The 17723-nt window shown below is 37.6% G+C and overlaps 1 protein-coding gene across 7 annotated transcripts in view; it reads left to right on the top strand.

The window, feature by feature from the left end:
- LDAH (lipid droplet associated hydrolase) overlaps positions 1 to 17723 on the top strand; it is a 106592-nt gene that overhangs the window by 16925 nt on the left and 71944 nt on the right. For 3 of the 7 annotated variants that reach the window (XM_055327273.1, XM_055327276.1, XM_055327277.1), the window contains 2 exons: positions 5620 to 5775; positions 14500 to 14643. In XM_055327273.1, the coding sequence (XP_055183248.1) occupies positions 5622 to 5775; positions 14500 to 14643 (298 nt within the window). In that variant the 5' untranslated portion in view covers positions 5620 to 5621. Of the gene's footprint in view, positions 1 to 2928; positions 2968 to 4795; positions 4865 to 5055; positions 5081 to 5619; positions 5776 to 14499; positions 14644 to 17723 lie in introns of those variants that run through there. The other 4 variants (XM_055327274.1, XM_055327279.1, XM_055327272.1 and 1 more) reach the window with 4 other exon arrangements.

The raw sequence follows: 17723 nt of genomic DNA, 5'->3' as shown, positions 1-17723 counted from the left end.
CATTTAATTTATTACTGATATATTTTCACTTAATATATTATTGACATATTTGTGTTTAACTATGTAATTTTACTATCGTTTTAAAATGTATTTGTTATACCTGTTCTGAGTTACTTCTCTGCTTTCCTCTCATTTTCATATGAAATGTATTCTCTCTTTCCTATCTTATTTCACATTCTTGAATGGTTCTTTTATTGATTACTGATTTTTTTAACAGGTTTTTTTTTTTTTCAGTATTTTCTGGCTTTTCAAATTGTTCCACTAAGAACAATTTTTTTGTTCTTAGTGGAACAATTTGAAACAACAAGCTAGTGTTTCCTTGCTAACATAGGATTGAACTTAATTTTAGTGTACATTTTAAATTTAAAAAAAAAAAAAAAAGTCTAATTTAAAACAACTCCCAGATTCATGAGATTTAGAGATCACCAGCATGTTAATGTTTGCTACTAGAGTAACTAAAAACCTATAGAACTTTAAATAAAGCTGCTGCTGCTTTTTTTGTACATATGTTTACTTCTTATATTGTGTTTTGAAAATAATTACAAATTCAGTATCTTGTCCCTGGGTCTTTAAAAATTTAATTTTCATTTGCTCAGTCACTAAACATTTCACAAGTAATTTTAGTATTATTGCCCAGAAAAAGCATTAATTAACTGCCAGTCAGAGCTCAGACATATGCAAAGTATATGCTCTGCTCTGTGTAGTTGTTGGACAATAACACAGCCTACAACTTGTATAAAGATTTTATCATTTGAAAAAGCTTAGGTGCTCCTTACCTGGCTTGTTTATATATATGATATGTAGTACAAGTTATTGTTACATATTGTTAGGGTTTTAACTTTGAAAGAAAATCATCTCACTATATTTCAAAGGTAATGTAATTTAATTGATGACTACAACACAAGTTTGTGGTTTTTTGTTTGTTTCAAGTTTTTATTTAGTTTCCATTTAGTTAACATATAGTGCAGTATTTTCAGGTGTAGAATTTAGTGATTCATCAACACCCGGCACTCATCACAACAAGTGCACTCCTTAATACCCATCACCCATCTAGCCCATCCCCCACCCACCTCCTTTAATCAACTGTTCTCTCTTGTTAAAAGACCCTCTCTTTTTCTAATCCCCTTCCCTTATGTTCGTCTGTTTTGTTTTGTAAATTCCACATATGAGTAAAATCGTATGGTATTTATCTTTCTCTGACTGACTGCTTAGCATAATACAGCTCCATCCATGTTGTTGCACATGACAAGATTTCATTCTTTTGATGGCTGAGTAATATTCTATTGTGTATATACACCACCTATTCTTTAATCCAACCATCTGTTGATGGACATTTGGGCTCTCTCTATAATTTGGCTATTGCTGATAATGCCGCTATAAACATCTAGTTGCATGTGCCCCTTCGAATCAGTATTTTTATATTCTTTGGGTAAACACCTACTTGGGTAATTCAGTGTAATTGCTGGGTCCTAGTGTGGTTCTATTTTTAACTTTTTGAGGAACATCCACACTGTTTCCAGAGTAGCTGCACCAGTTTGCATTCCCACCAACAGTGCAGGAGAGTCCCCCTTCTGAAAATTAACAAGGCAGGAAACAACAAATGTTGGAGAGGATGCGGAGAAAAGGGAACCCTCTTACACTGTTGGTGGGAATGTGAACTGGTGCAGCCACTCTGGAAAACTGTGTGGAGGTTCCTCAAAGAGTTAAAAATAGACCTGCCCTACGACCCAGCAATTGCACTGTTGGGGATTTACCCCAAAGATTCAGATGCAATGAAACGCCGGGACATCTGCACCCCGATGTTTCTAGCAGCAATGTCCACAATAGTCAAACTGTGGAAGGAGCCTCGGTGTCCATCGAAAGATGAATGGATAAAGAAGATGTGGTTTATGTATACAATGGAATATTACTCAGCCATTAGAAACGACAAATACCCACCATTTGCTTCCACGTGGATGGAACTGGAGGGTATTATGCTGAGTGAAGTAAGTCAATCGGAGAAGGACAAACATTGTATGTTCTCATTCATTTGGGGAATATGAATAATAGTGAAAGGGAATATAAGGGAAGGGAGAAGAAATGTGTGGGAAATATCAGAAAGGGACACAGAACATAAAGATTCCTGACTCTGGGAAACGAACTAGGGGTGGTGGAAGGGGAGGAGGGCGGGGGGTAGGGGTGAATGGGTGACGGGCACTGAGGGGGACACTTGACGGGATGAGCACTGGGTGTTATTCTGTATGTTGGTAAATTGAACACCAATAAAAATTAATTTATTAAAAAAAAAAAAAAGGAGAGTCCCCCTTCTACGCTACCTCACCAACATCTGTTGTTTCCTGGCTTGTTAATTTTAGCCATTTTGACTGGTGTGAAGTGGTATATCATTGTGGTTTTGATTTGTATTACCAAGTTTTTTTTTTAATCTGTATCATTTGCAGTTCTTACATGGATGAATAAAGCAGAATTCTTATCGAGTAGACAAAATAAAATGCAAACATTATTTGGATTTGGATGCTAAAGCTAAATGAGACTCATTTATAAATCCACTTCCAAATATTTTTGTTCATTGGTATAGCTTCATTGTTCTCACTGGCTAACTTTATAATCAATATTATAAATTTGAACCTCTAAAATTTGTACTGATCAGATGTTGCTTTTCTGTTTTACGTATTGTCTTGGTTTTTGTAAGATTTAATTGGAAAAAATTTTTACTAAATAAAATTAAAGTCATTAATATAAGCCAAAGAACACATACATTTAGATAAAGCTTGCCTAAGTTGTACACATTGTATCCACACTTGGTTTTTATCCAGCCTGTCTTGATGTTTATCAAAACTCATTTCATTCGAGATTGCTTGTAGGCTGTGACTGTGGGCAGGGCCATCAGCCTCTACTATTTTATAAATAGAACACATTGTCCCTTCTTAATGGGACACGTGTTTGCACACTGAATTACCTTGGAGTAAGGTAAGGAAGGATTTTAATTCTCATACTTTAAGGTTTCCTCTGCCTTTGTTTGTTAATGTATGTTTGGGCAGTGTGGAGTTCAGAAACATAAGAGTGAAGTAAAATAGAAAGATGTTTTATAATATACAGGTTTACTCCATGTTTCTTAGTTGTATTTTATTTGAGGTATTTCAGAGGTATAGTTATTCTTTTGTTTGTTTTCCAAATTTTATAGACTGTGTTTGAGTTTCATGTCTTTGAATTCTCATTAATTCTGTGGCTAATCAAACTCCCAAGATATCATTTGCTTAAAGTTAAGTATTTATAAGTTAAATATAGTTAATAACTTTGGATTCTTTTCTGGTATAAGTATTCAGTTTAGCCAGTGTCTCCTCTGATGGTGCTCTACTGTCATGCAGTATAGAACAACTAAATCTAATATTGTTTCCAACATTTTATAAATGACATCATAAGACCTTTATCAATACACTATGTCTTGTGACAGTTTAAGAGATTACAGTGACATTTATTGGTGAATTAAAAATCAGTCCTGAAGAAGATGAGATGATACTTTTATTTTAGTCCATTTATTTTGAATGAAGAGGAGTTCCCCACTTTTGAGTGAGAATTTTTTTATTTTCTAAGTAGTTTTATTTAAGAGAGTTTTAGGCTTTTGGTCACACATGGAGATTGAAATATGTTTGTTTCTTCTTCATTTATAAATCCAATAAAATAAAGGTAAAAATAATAAAGGCATAAGTGAAGAAAATGAAAGAGGTAACATAATATCTGACTAGAGAAGTGAGATTTCAAAAATGTTAGAACGTAGGTGGGTTAATTATAGCCATTTAGCAGAGTTGGGCAGTTTTGATGGAATGTAATAGTGATCAGAAGATTGATTTATAATTTATCTAATCATTCCCCTTAATGTTGAGTCATATATATCATTCTTAGTGGCTGCATAGTGGATTATCATAATTTACATAACCAGTCTCCCATAAGTGACCATTGAAGTTCTTCAGCTCTTCAGCGTTGTAAACAGCATTCCATGCATTTATTCTTTGAAAAATATTTTAGATTTCCTTTTTAGAATTGTTTCCCCAAAATTGCTGAGTCAAAGTTTATGCCTTACAGATGTTGCCCCATTGTGCTAGATTGCCTCCCAAAGGGGATTCGCACTATTACCATCAGTGTGGAATCTGGTTTCACCACATCTTAGCTGTTACCATTAGGTTTACCTTTTAAGGTGGGTGTCAATCAAGGGAGGAATGGGTGGTGCTTGTAGTGGACTTGGCTGTTGTGCTGTGAGTGTGGCATGACTTGAAAAACAAGTGTACAGATTACTAGGTGAAGTTGAACTGGCTACCTCTACCACTGTTGACTTATGATAATGACAGGTGCTACAAGTTTAGAGGAAAAGGATATTTCCTTTATAGATGTTCAGGGAAGACCTCAAGTAGGAAGTAGAATTTGAGCCACATCTAAGTTGGGAAAGATTTGAAGAGAAATGATTTGTATAGACAATGAAGGATATAGGTCAGTCTAGATCCATTCAGGAGACAGAAATCACTCAGTAACTAAAATAATAAACATAAAGAATTATTAAACTGTGGAAGAAAAAAAACTCTCAAGTTACTAAATAAAATTCTAAAGATACTCTAGGGCTGAGGGGAAGTATCCAAGAAAGAACAAACTGTGAGTGTGGGTTTAGATCTTGTTGTAGAAGGTGTGGCTGCAGGTGTGTGGTAGAGAAACTGGATGGTTGCCTGGGTCAAAGCTGGTCAATGGTCACTATGTCAGCAGGTAAACCAAAACTGGTGGGACGTGTGCAGAGTGAGTCAGGGCTGGTGCAGATGTGAGGTCTGGCACGTGTGGTGCCTGTGTTGGAAGGTCCTCAGTAAAAAGCTCTGGGATTCAGGTGAGTTGAGGCTGGTTGGCAGGTTCAGAGAAAGTTGGGGCACTGCTCTGGGTACTGCTAGAATGGAATATTGGAGAAGCATCCCTCTTAAGCAACTCAGAGCTCTATTGGGCAGGGAAGCTCCAGGCTACTGTGTAGGACAAAGGTCAGGTGGCTGGTTCTTTAGTGTGCCTGTGGGCTGAGGAGAGGGTGCAGGGAGCAGCCACCTGGTCTGAGGTACATACCTTTGCTATCTAGGACTCCTGATATATTGTTGCTGTTGCTGCCAGAATAGAGAGCTAGAAAAAGAAGAAACACATAGCAGCCAGCCCAGTGCTGGAGAAAGCTGTACCCTATAGGCACCTAGCACTGGAGTGGGGTATTTTTTCAATCTTGGCACCTTTGACTTTTTGGGCTAGTTAATTCTTTGTTGCAAATGCTATCCTAAGAACTGTAGAATGTTAGGCAACATCCCTGGCCAATCTAATCTTGACTCACACTCCTGTAATCTTTCACTTCACTAGAAGACATGTGCACAGTTTTTCCTTCCTTTTGTGGTTTGTTTTAATTTTGTGTGATCCAGAATAGTTGACTAGTCCTACACCTCCTGTATTTGTGTGTATTGATTGAAATTTGCCTTTTTAAAAATTCTTGAATATTGCCTTTTGCTCAAATTTTTACATTTTTAGCCTTTTTAAAAATTCTTGAATATTGCCTTTTGCTCAAATTTTTACATTTTTAGCAACTCACTATATTGTTTTTCTCCTCTTATTTAGAAATGGACTCAGAAATCAAGGAAGAAGTTCCTGTGCATGAGGAATTCATTTTATGTTGTGGAGTTGAAACCCAGGTTCTAAAATGTGGGCCCTGGACTAACCTTTTCAATGAGCCAAGAGCCAACAGGCCTAAGCTGCTTATTTTTGTTATTACAGGTAAGTTGAAAACTCTGGATGAGGACTCTTTCTACGGATACTTATAATAACTTTTGCAGATTTTTAGGAGAAATTGATAAATATGAAAAACTTTGTGAAAGAAAATAAAATCACTCAAGCCTTTGATAACAACCACCTTTAGTCCTTTAGTGGCTGGGCTTTTTGTTTTTCTTCTATGCATTTTTATTATGTATATTACATTGTCTAATATATATATTAAGTTATAATTGGAAGTATACTATACATAGTTTTGTGATCCACTTTTTAAATTTTCTTAATATTTAGAATGATTAGAACTATCAAGTTTTTGACAGTTTTTTTAACAGTTTTTTCTGTATCATTCCAAGATGATTATAAGTCACTGTGTTTATTTGTCCTGAGATTCGACAACTGAGTCATTTGTGACTTTTGCTAGATCACTACCAAAAGAGTGTTAGAGGTGGATGCTTGATTGTAGGTATTCAAAGTTCTGAAATTGTGAGTTAGAATATGTGTATATTACATTATGTGTATATATATATATATATATATATATATATATATATATGAGAGAACACACACACACACACACACACACAAACATATGCCAGCCTTAAAGATTAAAAGCGAAACTGTAAATATGTATCATATCATGTATAGCTAAGCCAATGGGGTATTATGGCTGCATTTCTTTTTTTTTTTTAAGATGTTATTTATTTATTTAAGAGAGAGAAACAGAGATAGTGAGAGAGCATGATCAGGGAAGAGAGGGAGAAGCAGGCTCCCCCCTGAGCAGAAAGCCCAAAGGGGGCTTGATCTCAGGATCCTGGGATCATGACCTGAGCCGAAGGCAGATGCTTAACCGAGTGAGCCACCCAGGTGCCCCACATTTCTTTTCTTGTACATTTTCTTCTTATTTGTTCTCCCTGGGTTAATGATTGTCTTATTTGCTTAGTTTTCTATTTTTAAATCACTTATTTATCTTAAATCCTCCTACTGTGTTTGAGTAATCAATCAGATTTTGTTTTTTTTTCTTTCTTTGGAGATATCCTTCGCAGAACTCTGTTCTTTGGCTCCAGTTTGAACTGACTGCTTTGTGGGTGTGCTGCATAGGCCATCCTGGAGATTCATTTTCCTCCTGAATTAGATTCCATTTTCTGGATCCTATATTTTCTTATTTCTTGGTTTATTGCTTAAGCACATCTTCTAGTAACTTCCTAAGAAGAGGTGCATGGGAAGTAATCTTTTAAAGATCTATCATGTCAGAAAATGTCTTAAACTTCTAGGTTGGAGATCATTTTTCCTGACAATTTAGAGGACATTTTAGCTGTTTTCTAGGGGTCAAGACTGCTTTTGAGAATTCTCAGTATCATTCTGATTTTTTCATCTTTTGGGTTTGAAGCTCCCCTGCAAGGAAAAATATTTTAGATCTTTCCTTTGTTCTACAATTCTGAAATCTTACAGCAAAAGCACCTTGGTATAGATGTTTTTTCATATGCTATCTGCTTTAGTGGATACTTTTAAACCAGAAACTCATATACTTAATTCTAAAAGCTCTGTTTTTTTCTTTTATTATAGTCTCCTTGTCTCATGGGAGCATTATCATTTCCTTTGGCCTCTTGCATTGTTAGAATTTTTACTGTTTGCATTTTTCTTAAAAAAAAAAAAAAACAAAAACCCTTTTTTAAGAAAGAGGATGACATAGACAGCTAATTGGAATCTTTGTCTTCAGTGATGAGGCTTTTCCCAGGTTTGCCTAGAGTGACCAACCATCATAGTCATAGATGAGATTTTCCAGGACACATGATTTTCGATTTTCAGTACTAAAACCACAACAGTCCTAGGCAAAACAGGATGGCTAATCACCCTAGGAATCGTCACGCTAGAGTAATTGGGTAGGGACCCAGCATTTCACTGGAGAATTTCCAGCTTTCACTATCTACAGCTATTTCTTGAGTCATTCAGTTTTCCCAGGAAGGAGTCTTCCCGAATCTAGTTTGAGGAATAGAAGCCTCTTTGCTAATGTTCAGGGCTGAACAAGGGAAAGAATGTTGGGAGTCCCAGTGTTTAGTAACACTTAATCTAACCCCTTCTCAGTATAGTGCTTCTGTTCTCAACTGACATAAGATTCCTGATCTAAAACCTCCCTTCCGGATGCCTGGGTGGCTCAGCGGTTGAGCATTGCCCCTGCCTGGGGTCCAGGATCAAGTCCCACATTGGGCTCCCTGTGGGGAGCCTGCTTCCCCCATGCCTAAGTCTCTGCCTCTCTCTTTCTGTGTCTCTCATTTTTTAAAAATCTTTAAAAAATAAAATAAAATCTCCCTTCCATTTAACCTCTTCTGGAAATAAAACTTTGAGTCTCCTGCCATGATGTAAGAGTCTTTTTGGAAAACAGTCGGTTGGCATCTGTTATAATTATAAATACATATACTTTGCCAGCAGTGAGGAAAGTTTGCAGTTACAGGCATGACATGTGCTATTTGGTGGAGCAGAAATGTGAGACCATGGCAGAGTATAGGATTAAGAAACTAAGGAGATATGTTGTCTTAGACTGGAGATGGGATAACCATCTGACATTAGCAGGAAGGAGGTGAAGTTACTGAAATGGACAAGTATGAAGGCATGTTAGAGGGAGTGAAGTAGTCCTGTCTCCTGAGCTCTGTCTTCTCTGCTAATTAAGAGTTGAGGTGATCTGTTGAGAATAAGTATGGCAGAGAGTAGATAAAGGCCCCGAGGAAAGTGGCCAGTGTTGAAAATAGCAGATATTGGGAATCCCTGGGTGGCTCAGCAGTTTAGTGCCTGGCTTCAGCCCAGGGCGTGATCCTGGAGTCCCACATCAGCTCCCCCTGCAGGGAGCCTGCTTCTGCCTCTGCCTGTGTCTCTGCCTCTCTCTCTCTCTCTCTCTCTCTCTCTCTCTCTCTCTCTGCGTGTGTGTGTCTCTCATGAATAAATAAATAAAATTTTAAAAGAAAATAGCAGATATGCAGGGTGATAACCAAAAGTAAGTAGACAGATTTTGAGCAGCAGTGTGATGGAATAGCAGGTGTATTGGGAGTGAGGTCTGAAAGAGTAGAAGGCTCATCAGAGTGAGAATGGTTTGAATGTTAACCATTTCTGGGTAATGAAAAAAATCTAAGACTGTGGTTCTTAAAGTTGGGGTCAGGACCAGGAGTATCATCTGAGAACTTGTGAGACATGCACGTTCTTGGGCTGCATCCTAGACCTTCTGAACCAGAAACTCTGGAGGTGGCATGTGTTTTAACAAGCCCTCCAGAGGACTGTGATGTGCACACCATTCACCTAGGGTGTAGCTCGTTGTGTAAGTTAATGAAGATCTTTGAATTTGATCAAGGTAATGGATTATGGGACAAAGGTGTTGGCTCAGTGACCCTACCAGATTTTGAAATCTCCTGACCTGGAATGGCAAGTGAAACCATCATTTAAGGATCGAGGCTTTCAGGGAATGTGTGAGGATAATTAAAAAGCTGATAGATGGAAGTGGAGGAGAAGAGGTTGTTACAATAAAATGGATGAGTAGGTGGAGCTGATTGCTCTAATGTGCTTCCCCATTCAGAGGTGCTTGTTTGCTCACTTATTTACACTCAGCACTGGGAGTCCTGTGTTGCAGAAGTCTTACTCTCCTTGGGGCATAAGAGGTGTTAGAGAAGAGTGCCAGCTCTGCTGCTCAGGCTCGAAAAGAAAAGTCTGTCATGGGGAGAGCCAGGTGCAACATACAATGAAGGGGTAGATAGAGGGAGCATTCAGTGAAGACCTGGTGGGGAAAGAGAAGCTGAAACCATTTGTTGTTTTATGGTGTCATTGTTTTACAGTGCTTTGAACACTTTCAGATGATATTTAGTTTCTTAGTGTTCTTTTATGTTTGCCCTTCTCTTCTATTACTGCCCTTGGCCCTTTTTCTTGGAATTCATGGGAGCTGTAGGCTGGTGCTGTTCGTTAGTTTGTGGAATTCAGATATTTTGTATTTGGGCTGAGCCTATTTATACTGTAGGGAAAAGTAGGATGACAGTATTTCAAGGATTGTTAAGCCACTAAAGACATAATGTTTACTCTGTCTCTGACAGACTGATACAACATTTCTTTTGATATTATTTTACTTTTGCAGCTAGCAAAATTTATCACTTTTAAGTTGGTAATGATAATGAGTGATTTTTTAGAATCCAGGATTGAAGGACTTTTATCTTTTACAGTGAAACTTTTTTAAAGTTTTTGTTAAGTAACAATATCCTTGGACTTTCTTTAAATAGAGAAATGAGCAAAGGAAGCCAATTTAAGAACTCACTGTGGAGCATATTGAGTCATTATAACTCTCAAATGGTCCTCTGGGTATAATAGAGTCATGTGATTATGTCTTGTATGGAGTTTAGTGATTGGAAATGGAACAGACAAGGCTCTAAAGGCAAGCCCAGAGTTCTGTCCGCCTGACAGCCTTCTGTATAGATGCTATGCCACCTGAACTTTCTATGTGGCAGTTTTTGTTCCCTACAAGATTAACTAGAAGGCATAAGTCTACAATTGCAATGTTGAAGGGCTATTTATTGGGGTCTAGAAATTGTTACTGAAGCCTCTGTTATATGTTGCTCAAGATTTGACTATATGTTTGATCAAGCATGTGTTTTTAACACATTTTAATATCCTTTGATAAAGTGTTTTACTGGCATTTTTGTACTGGAAGGTTTTCAAAAATCCCTCCACCTAAAAATACAAAAATACATAACATGAATGTATGTGTGTGTATCTGATTCTTGTTGCATAAACAAGACCCTTTCAATTTTTCGTGGTTTCCTAACCGAGAAGTCAACTTCATGGTTCATAAAGTGTAATAACATAAGCCATACTATTTAAGTGGCAAAGTATGCAATGACATTTAAATGGTTTGCATTACATTTTCCACTTCTATCTCAGTTGTAAGTTGGATCTTTGTGTTACTTACCAGCTATTGTATATTCTTCTGTTCCTTCAGGAGCCAAGCTCTTCATCGCTGAGGGCTGTGCACCTGTTCTTCTCCTGTCCTGGTCTCCTCTTTCTTCACATTTTTACATGGTTGATTTTTCACCTTTCAGATCTTAGCTAAATGCCACCTCCCCAAACATTTTTCTCAGACTACTTTAATCTCTTCCCTTCTCTATCACACTATCCTATTTATTCCCCTCATGGAAGTTATCACACTCTTGAGCTATTTATTTATTTAGTTATTTGTATATATTTTCCCACTAGAATATGCCTTACAAAAAGACCTTTATCTGACACAATGACTTCCATATAGTAAGTAGTCAATAAATAATTGATAACTAGAAGAATATTCAAAAGAAGCTATAGCACTGACTAGAATGAAATGAACATGAAGTAGTTAACATTATCATTTACTTAGTGATGATAAATTGGTGAACAAGAAAGCATCAAGGGATTTGCTTAAGATCTCATAGTCATTAAGGGAAAGAACTCAGAACCCAGAAATAGGAAGAAAAAATTGTTTTTTAGCAGTTCACTAGCTAGTAGTCTTCAGTTTCATATCATAACTCATCATAATTATTGCATCTGAGTCATATAGTTGTTATCTGAATTTTCCTGAAATGAGTTTTAACATGCTTTACACCTTAAAATTACAGAACGTCACGTCTAATGTATTCGATAAAAAATATATAATAATAGCTAACATTTATTCAGCACTTCTTATGTGCCAAGTATTGTACAAGTGATTACGCATGCCTTACCCCTAATGATAATGCCAGCTACTTTGTGAGCCTTTTGTAAGATTAACTGAAACAGGATATGCAGAAGAGCCTAAGCCAGGTAATGTATGCTTTTTTTAAATCCAGTATTACTCTTTTCTTTTGTGTATTCTTCCAGCCATCAAATATTTTTTGAGCACTTTTCATCTTTGTGATCTTGGGCAAGCTATTTAACCTCCTTGTGCCTCAGTTTCCTGGTCCATACAATGGAACTAAGAATAGTACTACCTCATGGCAGGACTGAATGAGCTAATACGTGTAAAGCACTTAAATGCTGCCTGGCATGTAATAAGGTACAGCACTTTAAAATGTGGGCTAGGGGCACCTGGGTGGCTCAGTTGGTTGAGCATCCAACTTGTGATTTCGGCTCAGGTCATGATCTCAGGATCATGAGATCGAGCCCTGCTTCAGGCTCCGCACTGATCGGAGAGTCAACTGAAGACTCTCTCTCCCTTTCCTTCTGCCCCTCCCCTGCTTGCTCTTGCTCTCTCTCTCTCTTAAATGAATGAATGAATGAATGAATTGCTCTCTCTCTCTCTTAAATGAATGAATGAATGAATAAATAAATAAATAAAATTTTTTAAAAAATAAAACAAAATGAGAACGATTAGTATTTTCTAGCCATATAAAAAACACTGTAAAACTTTGCTGAGAGCTGTAAAACATTTGAATATGAGACATGACCCATTCCTAGAAGATTATGCTCAGTAATGTGTAAAAAAATCAAATCTTTCTAAATTAATGTATAAATGAGATGAAATTTCCGTCGGAATTCCAGTAAGATTTTTAAAGATGAAAGCTGTTGAAAATAATTCTAAAGGATGTGAGGCCAGCCTAGAAAATTTAGGGGGAAAAATTAAGAAAAGGGATTTTCCCTGCCAGTTACTGAAACATTTAGAAACAAACAAACAAAACCAAGGTGGTAATCAAGACAGTATGGTGCTGGCAGAAGAGAAAAGGAAAAAAATAGATGGAATTATTTGGAATCAGAATTAGCAAGCTAATGTAAGAATTCAGTGTTAAATTCAAAAGACATTTCAAATCAATGCAGAAAGAATGGATTATATAATAAATGGTCTTGGGAAGCTTGGCTAATCAGTTGGAAAGAAGTTGGATTGCTACTTCGTACTGTATACTAAAAAATATTCCAAACTTATGGACGATTCAGATATAAAACATGAAACCGTGTTCTCCACAACCGCCACAGAGGTTATAGCTCCAGTACTGTATACCTCTCTTCCTTCTCAAGCTGCCCAGTGACCAGGCAGCTGACTGGAGAGCAGGTTACTGCATTTGAGGAAATTTCTTTGCTATGTAACAAAGATGACAGTAGCACATTTACAGAAAGGAATTTGGAACTTGGGTCAGTAGGATAGAATGCAACAGAAGCAAAATAGCAATATGAGTGATAAGGCCACTTATTACCATCATGGCTACACGTGACAAGTCTGACTAGCTACGTCTATGCAGCACTTGTATATTGAGCAGTATTTAAGTACTTTACACATATTAGTTCTCACACGAGGTGGTGCAGTTATTTTATCCTCATCTTGTGGATGAGGAAGCTAAGGCCTAGAGAGATTAAATGATTTTCCAAAGATCATACACCTGGTAAGTGGCAAAGCCCGGATTCTACCTCACACAGTTGGCTCCAGAATCTGTGCCCTTAACCACCTTGCTACATTGCCTATCCAGGAGCCTGAAAGATACAGATAATGAAGAAATCTGTGTCATTTGACAAGGGAGGCAAAGGTTATATATATCAGTTCAGAAAAACCATGTTATGTAATTGCAAAGAGGAGAAAACCTAATAGCATGAAGAGATAATAAATTTGATTGGAAAATTGATATTGATGGAAATGGACCAGTATATATGAAAACATTATACAGATGATGATTGCAAGGTGAAAACCCCATTTCACTGTGTTTTCCCCCTGAAGATGTCTCAGATTGACTCTTTTCCTAAAAGGTCATTATTCATTCCATTTCTCTGTAGCAAAACCATGTCAAAAATACCTTCTGGACATAGACAAGAAAAATCTATGTGTATTAGTTGGTGGTCTTTTTCCCAAAAGCTCAAACTATACATCTGCTTACAATATAAGTACTTGTGATAAATGACAAGGAAACCTCAGTAGACTCCTTAAAGTACTGTTTGTGAATGATTCTTACACTGATTTGTTTTCATGCAGCTTGCTAACTGAGCACAATAAAATCTCGAAGGGCTTTAGAGGCAGGATTAATGACTTTAGACTATAAGAATGATAATGGGAAGCCACTGAAAGGTGTTTAAATTGGATAGTGCTATGGTTTGATTTGAAGTTTGAAGGTATCTCTCAGGGTACCCTGAAGAATGGGTCCCAGGGGACAAGAGTAGATAGAAGGCTCATGAGGAGGCTGCTGCAGGAAACTCCAAGTGATAATACTCATGGGGAGATGTGAAATGCATAAGATGTGAGATCTATTTTATTTTTATTTCTTTATTTATTTAAAAGATTTTATGTATTCATGAGAGACACAGAGAGAGATGTAGAGACATAGGCAGAGGACTCCATCCCAGGACCCCAGGATCACTCCCTGAGCTGAAGGTGGACACTTAACCATTGAGCCACCCAGGTGCCCTGTGAGACCTATTTTAGAAGCAAAGTTGACAGGACTTACTGGTGAATTGGATGTGAAGAACAGGGAGAAACCCAAAGTGACTCCTGGTGTTAGGACTGAGTATTTGGCTTAGGATTGGTGGTTCCATTTATTAAGTTGAGAAATAGGGAGGAAGAATTTATCTTGAACCGTTGAGAAACAAAGCAGGAGCAGAAATTTTCTTAGTGATCATTCCCAGACTTAAGGTATAAAGGATACTAAAACTGAAGTATATGTATAAATGTTAGATATTGCAGAAGAAAGTGTGAGGTCACATAGATCTTTCTTTTCTACCCTGCACATCTTATGTGAGTTTATTGCTTTAGTTAACTAAGGTCTGTGTTTCTCTTCTTAGGTAATCCAGGTTTTTCTGCCTTTTATGTACCATTTGCAAAGGCTTTGTACTCCTCAGTAAACCGATGTTTCCCAGTTTGGGTTATCAGTCATGCTGGACATGCTTTGGTCCCCAAAGGCAAGAAGATTCTTACAACCTCAGACGGTATGTCTTTATTAACATCTGCTTTCCTTTACAGTGAGTGGATGTTCATGTGTCTAGAAAGTTAAGAGTCACGCCATTGGAAACCTCTGCTTGTGGCATTGGGGCCATGCTGCCACATTTTGGTAATTTTAGGATTTTAGAGTCCTTTTCATTTTCTGGCAATCAACTATATATTTATTGATCAAACACTAATTTTCCAGGGTTGTACTAAGAGGAGTGGTGAGAAAAAAAAGCATCATAAGACCTGATCCTTACTCTCAAGAGGCTCTTATTCTGACATTTAGAAAATGACTAAGTGAAAACCTCTAGTCTGCTCATCATGTGGGTATTTGAAGAATGAACAAAGGAAAGGACATAGTATGGATTTGAGAAGACTTTGTGGAGTAGATGGGTTTCAATAGTTGAGTAGAATTTGGATCTGGGGTTTGGGGTGAGTGCACAGTTATAACAGGCAGAGGAAGTAGCATGGCAGGGAGAGAGATTCAGTAGGTGTGTTGGTGTGTTAGTGTGTTAGTGCTGGGCAGGACCAGACCTAGAGGAACCTCGGAGCTGGGGAGAAAGCTTCTGGGGGCTTTTAAATGGAGAAAGTAGCACCAGGTAGCTGCAAATTACCTTCCTCTAATGTAGGAAAATACAGCATGCTCATTCCTCTAAAAAAGAAAAATATAACTTCGCTTCTCTGTAGGCATTCCATTCAACAGCCATTTGTCCCAAGCATGACCCTTAGTTAATTTGAGATGGGAGAGAGGTGGCTATGGCTCTAGTTTGCTCCTGGTTCTGGTATGCCTCTCCCATGGTATGAGCATCTTACTGAGCATCTACTAATAGGGGAAACCATGTGTGGATAGGGAAGGAGAAAGGAGCAGGTGATATGGGAACTCTCTGTACTAATCTGTTCAAATTTTCTATAAATCTAAAACCATTCTTAACAAAACCTGTTAAAAATACGGAATTTAAAAATAATTTAATATTTAAATATTGCTTTTTTTCATTGCTTATAACAGAAACTATATATTAGGTAGTTTGATTAACAGGGATTTATTTTCTCATAGTCTGGAGGCTTTGAGCCCAAGATTGGGGTTTCAACATGGTTAGATTCTGGAGAGAGCTCTTCTTCTAGCTTGCAAATGGCCTCATTCTCTTTGTGTCCTCATATGACCGAGAAGGAGAGAGAATGATTTCATGTGCTCCCGGAACCTCGGATATCTCCTTATAAGGCCACTAATCTCCCTTACTAGGGCTCCACCCTTATGACTAACTTTAATCCTAATTAACTCCCAAGTCTATCCCAAAACCATCACATGAGGTGATAAGGTGATCACATTAGGGCTTCAATATAAGAATTTTAAGGGGGCAGCCCTGGGTGGCTCAGCATTTTAGCGCCACCTTCAGACCAGGACCTGATCCTAGAGACCTGGGATCAAGTCCCACATCGGGCTCCCTGCATGGAGCCTGCTTCTCCCTCTGCCTTTGTGTGTGTGTGTGTGTGTGTGTGTGTGTGTGTGTGTGTGTGTGTGAAGAATAAATAAATTAAAATATGATACTTAAAATCTAAAAAAATAAAAGATTTTTAGGAGATACAAACATTGAGTCCTTAACAGTTGTGAATAGGAATATTACATACTGACATTCCAAATCTCATCATAGGTATAGGTCAGCATATACATATGAACATTGCACCTAAATAATAGTAAACATACAAGTTACTTCTTGAAACATTTTTACTAAATATTTATTCAGTTTTAATAGTTGCCTTTGGTCTATCCTCAGAAGTATTTCCTGACAGTTTTTAGAAACTGGGAAACTGGTCTTTTAAAGACTTGACCCTATTAAGTAACAGAAGAAGTTTCTGTTTTAAGTTGAATTTCTTCACACATTTATGAACATCTGCAGGTGTGCTAAATTTACAAGAATTGCTTTATTTGAAGAAGTCGGTGACAGTTAAGAGGTGATTCTTATTTTTATTCACATCCTATTATGACTGTTAATTGGAGCATATGGTTAAGACACAATACAGTTATTGCAGAATTTAGGAAATAAAATCACCATCATGCATACAGAATAGATACTCTTTGGTTCTATAGTTAATATGAAATATAGTTCTCCTTTATTTTCCCTCCTAAAATCATAGCTCAAACTCTGTGTGTCACCTGACTCTGAACATCTCAACTCTCTGGCTCTTGCTTTGTTTGTTTGAGAGAGAGAGTGCGGTCCCAGAGTGGGAGAAGGTGAGGGGTGGGGAGTGCAGAAGGAGAGAGAGAATCTTAAGTAGGCTCCATGCCCTGTGCAGAGCCCAATGCTGAGTTCAACCTCATAACCTATGAGATCATGACCTGAGTCCAAATCAAGAGTCAGACACTTAACTGACTGAGCCACCCAGGCGCCCCTCCACTCCCTGGTTCTTGACCTCTTCTCTTACTTCTCACATTTGGTAGTATAGATCAGCTTCCTGAAATCTTAGTGCTTTCCAGAATCCTGTGTTAACTTTAAGTTGATTTTAACATCAGATACCAGCTCTTGTGGATGGAATTTAATCTCCTCCCCTGCCCCCAATTCCACTTAATTTAATCATTTTGAGTACCCACTGTGAACCTGTCTCTTTGCTAGCACTTAGGAAAAAATACACCTGTACTTAAAACACATTTGTTGTACTTACATTGTTCATGGTTAGGTAATGTCACCAGCCAGACTTCCTGTGTCCTCCTCTTTAAGGCATCACCTGAAAGATTACCCTTGTCTCTCAGGAAAACCCTTACTCCTCTCTGCTTACAATTTCTACTTTCAGTGCTCAGGTCTTTGGTGAGCCAGACTGTGCTTCCATACTTTAGCCACTCCGAAATCTTCTACTGCCATCTCCACCACCTTTTTCACGTCCCTAATTATCTTCCGTTTGGAATTATAGATCTACAGATTCAGTGCAATCCCTGTATAGATTTTCACCAAAATTCCAGTTGTGGCATTTTTCACAGAAATAGAAAAAAAAATTCTAAAACTTGTGTGGAATCATAAAAGGCACCAAATAGCCAAAATAATCTTGAGAAAGAAGAACAAAGCTGAAGGCACCATGCTTCCTGATTTCA

The sequence above is a fragment of the Nyctereutes procyonoides genome, unplaced genomic scaffold (genome assembly GCF_905146905.1).
Source record: "Nyctereutes procyonoides isolate TBG_1078 unplaced genomic scaffold, NYPRO_anot_genome, whole genome shotgun sequence".
NCBI lineage: Eukaryota > Metazoa > Chordata > Mammalia > Carnivora > Canidae > Nyctereutes > Nyctereutes procyonoides.
This window is presented reverse-complemented; position numbering and strand designations above follow the sequence as displayed.